This window comes from Euphorbia lathyris, chromosome 2 (genome assembly GCF_963576675.1).
Source record: "Euphorbia lathyris chromosome 2, ddEupLath1.1, whole genome shotgun sequence".
Taxonomy (NCBI): Eukaryota; Viridiplantae; Streptophyta; class Magnoliopsida; order Malpighiales; family Euphorbiaceae; genus Euphorbia; species Euphorbia lathyris.
In genome coordinates, this window is record NC_088911.1 from 69,064,192 (window position 1) to 69,069,068 (window position 4,877).

Below are 4,877 nucleotides of genomic sequence, written 5' to 3' on the forward strand. Positions count from 1 at the left end.
TGTGAATTTTTAATTAATGTGTTAAATTAAGAATTGGTTATAATGTGTGAATTTTTATATTATCTGTATGCATTTTTAATTAATATCTTAACTTAAGAATTATTTATTATATGCATGAAATTTTTAATTTTATGTTCAATGAAACATGATTTTATTTTATATATAAATATATACATATATATTTATCCAGTTGAACCAGTTTAGTTCAACCGGTAAAACCTATTAAACCTTGAACCAGTTGTCTTACCGGTTCAATGTGCCGTCCGGTTTCAAAACATTGTACTTACTTGCCCTACTACTTTGCTGCTTGCATTTGTTTGTCTCTTCCTTTGCCATTCCCCCCCTTCACATTCCCAACTCCATATCCTCTGCGACGAAGCCGTTCTTAAAATTTTCGCCGGCGCCCTTCACGCTCTTTCATAAGTTCCAGCCACTTGCAGACCGCTGAGTGATAAGATAATCCATATTTTCGTTGCCTCTCTCAACACAAACAGACATGGCTAAGAAAGATCAAACAGAATTCAATCAACTGCTTATGAAAGTAATTGAACGAGATTCAGAAGAAGAAGAAGAAATAGACGAGGATTGGGATGATTGGAAAGAGGATGATGGAGAAGAGGGATTAGACTTGAATTTCCTGTGTTTATTCTGTGATGCTAAGTTTGGTACGTGTTCTGAGTTATTTGATCACTGTGGCTTCACTCATAGGTTCAATTTCATGGGCATAAGGAAAGAGCTGAAATTGGATTTTTACTGTTCATTCAAGCTCATCAACTATGTGCGCTCTGAGGTATAGTGCTTATTGAATTTATTTATTTATTTATTTTTTTAACGCAAATGGAGGACAAAGAAAATTGAATGTTACTTGTCAAACTGTGTTTTAGTTAGTTTGATTGTAATTTTGGTTGCATTGCGTGTTTTCGCTCAGAAATTGATATTTTAGACGACAAAGAAAGGGTTGATGTGTCTACAGTCAGGGTAAGTTAAACTTAATCGCTTTTTGTCCTTGGGATGAAACCAATATTTAAAAACTGAGTCCTTTTTGTTCTTTTGATACTATCTCCTTGTCACGAACTGATTCTTTTACCATCTTCTATTTTCCTTATTTTCTTGCTATTTAATGTTGTTTTCTTGCTGTCACGCAATTTTGTGTTAGCCAGATTGCACTAATGATATGATCCGATTTCTTTTCCTTTTGGTTTCTCAATAAGTGGGTGGAAAGTGCATATTTTGTTGCCTTCGCATATATATATTCCTTTTTTACTTTGATATCATACCAGGTGTCAGAAAACAGATGTTGGAGTTGCAGGGCTACCTGTGAGTCCATCAAAGATCTGCAGAATCATTTGCATGAAGCAGCCATCCTTAAAGACGTTAAGCAATTCTGGGATGATGATAAATATCTGAAACCTATTATGGAAGATGATTCACTCTTATACAGTTTTACTGAAGATGAAGAAGGTGAAGATGATATCACTGTATCAATGGATAAAGAAGAGCTCATCAAGGATTTAGCGAATATTAAAATGATCTCCCTTGAAGATGACAATAGTGGCCATAATTCTGCACCTAGTTCTAGCAAGTTTGAAGGAAATGGAATGAAGGAGGTTGGCCCTGTTTCCAAGGGTCCTTTGAATCTTTCTTCAAACAATATAGAGAAAGTCAATGAGAGTTATTTTGGTTCTTATAGTTCGTTTTGTATCCATAGGGAGATGATAAGTGATGAGGTACGAAGCTTTTAACTGTGCTATTTAATACCAAAATCTGTGAAATTTCTGAGTTGATTTCAGTTTCTATTGCAGCATTACTATGATTTTTCCCTTCTGTTTATGCAGGTAAGGATGGATGCATATAGGCAAGCTATCTTGAAAAATCCTTCACTCTTGACTGGTGCAATTGTGATGGATGTAGGCTGTGGAACTGGCATACTAAGGTGAGGCAGCAAAATGATTCTTGTTTAGGCTAAGAACTTCTGATCTTTTTCATTCTACTACTTTGCTCAACTCTTCTTGTGATTTCCTGTTTCTCATCTTAGCTTATATTAGACATATTGTCAGTTAATATATTTGTTGCTATTCAAGAATCTTGGACCTCAGTTCCTCAAATTCTCCTACTTTAAACATAAGCTGTGCCAAAGTAGTATTATTTGACCCTTGAAAAAAGCTGACTGTACTTGTTGGTATTGTTGCCCTTTGAAATGATAGCAGGCTTAGCTAGTTGAGCTAGATTGGGATCAAATCAAACCTTTGAGACATGGATTTTTGTGTTAGGAAGCTCTGCTATCTTACAAGATGATTCTTTGACATAAATTTCCTAAATTTTTTCCCAATGCAGCCTCTGAATCAACACTAGCTAAACATTTAACACATGGTTATCGAATAGTATTCTCCCTTGGTTCTCCTTTATTAGAAATGCTATTTACAGATATGTATAAATGGTTGCAGAAGACTGCTTGTTTGACGGGCTAGTGGATGTCTTTGAACATTTGGATTGCTGCAATCTCACTGTTTGTTTATACCATTTTTAGAAGCTGGTAACCGGAAGAAAGTGTTCTTAGATAATAATAAGAATAAGAACGAACAATTTCTCATATTTCTTGGAATTGTTTACTTAAGCAGAGTAGTTTATGCTGATATGCTAGAACCACATATATTTCCTATAGTAATTCCATGATTTGTTATTGACATTATAAGTTCATCAAGACCTTGTGCACTTCTTCTTCTTCCATTTATCCTTATTCTTTTAACAGTCTCTTTGCAGTTCAAGGAGGGGCTTCAAGAGTGATTGCAGTTGAAGCCAGTGAGAAGATGGCTGCAGTTGCAAATCGCGTATGTTTTCCCTTTTCATTAGTCCATTTTTACTTCTTTAATACATGTTCTAGTTCTTTGACTCTCGTCTTTGGACTATAGATTGCTAAAGAGAATGGCCTTTCAAATGAAGGCAATAACCACAGCACCGGGGTAATAGATGTGGTCCAAGGGATGGTTGAGGAGCTTGATAAGTCCATCCAAATTGAACCCCATAGTATAGATGTGATAGTAAGTGAATGGATGGGGTACTGCCTGCTCTATGAGTCAATGCTCGACTCTGTACTCTTTGCTAGAGATAAATGGTTGAAGCCTGGAGGTGCTATTCTCCCTGACACGGCAACTATTGTGAGTAATTTCCTGTTTTCTCACTGATAAAATCCAATCAAGGATTCATAATTGAAAAAGTCTTTGGTTCTTGCAACAATCTATTCAGTATGCTGCGGGATTTGGAAGAGGTGGCACTAGTCTTGCATTCTGGGAAGATGTGTATGGTTTCACTATGTCTTGCGTTGGCAAAGAAATTTTTCAGGATGCTGCTCGATTTCCTATTGTTGATGTTGTTGATGATAGTGATCTAGTAACTGATACTGCTCTTCTCCAGGTTAGTCCCCATTTGATAGGAAATTTATACCATATTTGACCAACATGAAAGTTACTTGGTTGTTTATTATGCATATCCATGAGCACATTATTTGAGGAACAAAATATTAGTAGCAAGCAATAAAAAGCTGAAGTTGCAGAATTGGAGAATGCACCATTATTTTTTTGGCTTATGCTATAAAAATGGTTTAACAGACTTGAATTGTTTGTGTCTTGCACTAGAGTTTTGATCTGGCAACCATGAAGCCTACAGAGGTGGATTTCACGAGAAGCATCGAGTTGGAACCAAAGTTGGGGGAAACAAAGTGGTGTTATGGAGCTGTACTGTGGTTTGACACTGGTTTCTCTAGCCGGTTCTGCAAAGAAAATCCAGCTGTGTTGTCTACATCTCCATATACTCATAAAACACATTGGTCTCAAACTATCCTCACCTTCCGTAAACCAATAGCAATTGCAGCAGCAAAACATACGGATCATAGATTAGAAGCTGTAGGCACAGAGGCATGTCCTGCTGCAAGAATCCATTTGCGAATAAGCATTGTCCGAGGTGTTGAACATCGCAGCATTGACATTTCAATGGAAACTGTCGGCATAGGGCCTGATGGTCGCAAGTGTAGTCAGCCGGTGCAGATCTTCAATATATCCTAGAACATTTCCAGTTTGCAGCATCCTTAGAAAGTTGACTAGTCCTCGTGTCATGATTAATGTTTTATCCATTTAAGTTTATCCCTCGCACAACTTCACTCAAGTCTGTCATGGTTATTTCATTTTTGCTAAAATGTATGAGATTAGGATCCGTCTGTTTCAGGCTAAATTACAACCATGGTATTGGTATCTAAACTGTACACTTTTTCACACTTTGTATCAACATTTCATTTTTGCACACTGGACATTATAATACCTATGACCTATTACAATCAGTTATCCGTAAAATGTGGCTAAGTTTTTTTTTTTTTTTGAATAAAATGTGGCTAAGTTACAAGCATGGTACTTGAACTTTACCCTCATATTATTTTTTTTTATTATTTTTTTTTTGTTTCAATCTAGACTTCATTTTTGCAAAAAAAAAAAAAAAACTTGAACTTAAAGATGGTCGGACAACACAATACCTATGATATGCTAAAAACTGATTTACTATTTGTTAAAAAATAATCTAAAAAAATCCGAACAATTATCTATCCAAGCATGAGGTAAATTAGATTTACATGTGATGGTATTTTATTTTTCAATTAAATCAATTTGAATAAGACTTAAAGTTAGAGAAATCTAGTTTCTTTAGTGGACTAATTCGTTAAAAATACTGTCGAGCCATTTTTTATTAACATAATGACTAGGGCCGGTCCTGATAATTCATGGGCCTAGGTGGAATAATAAATAAGAGCTCCTTTAATAAAAATATTTTACGTAAAAAATATTTAAAATATATTTCAGTACATGATAAATAAAAAAATATTTCATTAATTCCTT

General features: G+C 35.3%; 1 protein-coding gene across 1 annotated transcript; it reads left to right on the forward strand.

Moving 5' to 3' along the window:
* The first annotated feature begins 308 nt into the window (after positions 1-308).
* Positions 309-4,312, forward strand: LOC136218541 (probable protein arginine N-methyltransferase 3). Its single transcript, XM_066005482.1, has 7 exons — positions 309-790; positions 1,281-1,727; positions 1,836-1,933; positions 2,750-2,828; positions 2,910-3,155; positions 3,244-3,411; positions 3,633-4,312. Exons 1-7 carry the CDS (start codon positions 497-499, stop codon positions 4,056-4,058), a joined length of 1,758 nt encoding a protein of 585 aa, XP_065861554.1. The 5' UTR covers positions 309-496; the 3' UTR covers positions 4,059-4,312.
* Positions 4,313-4,877: the final 565 nt, after the last annotated feature.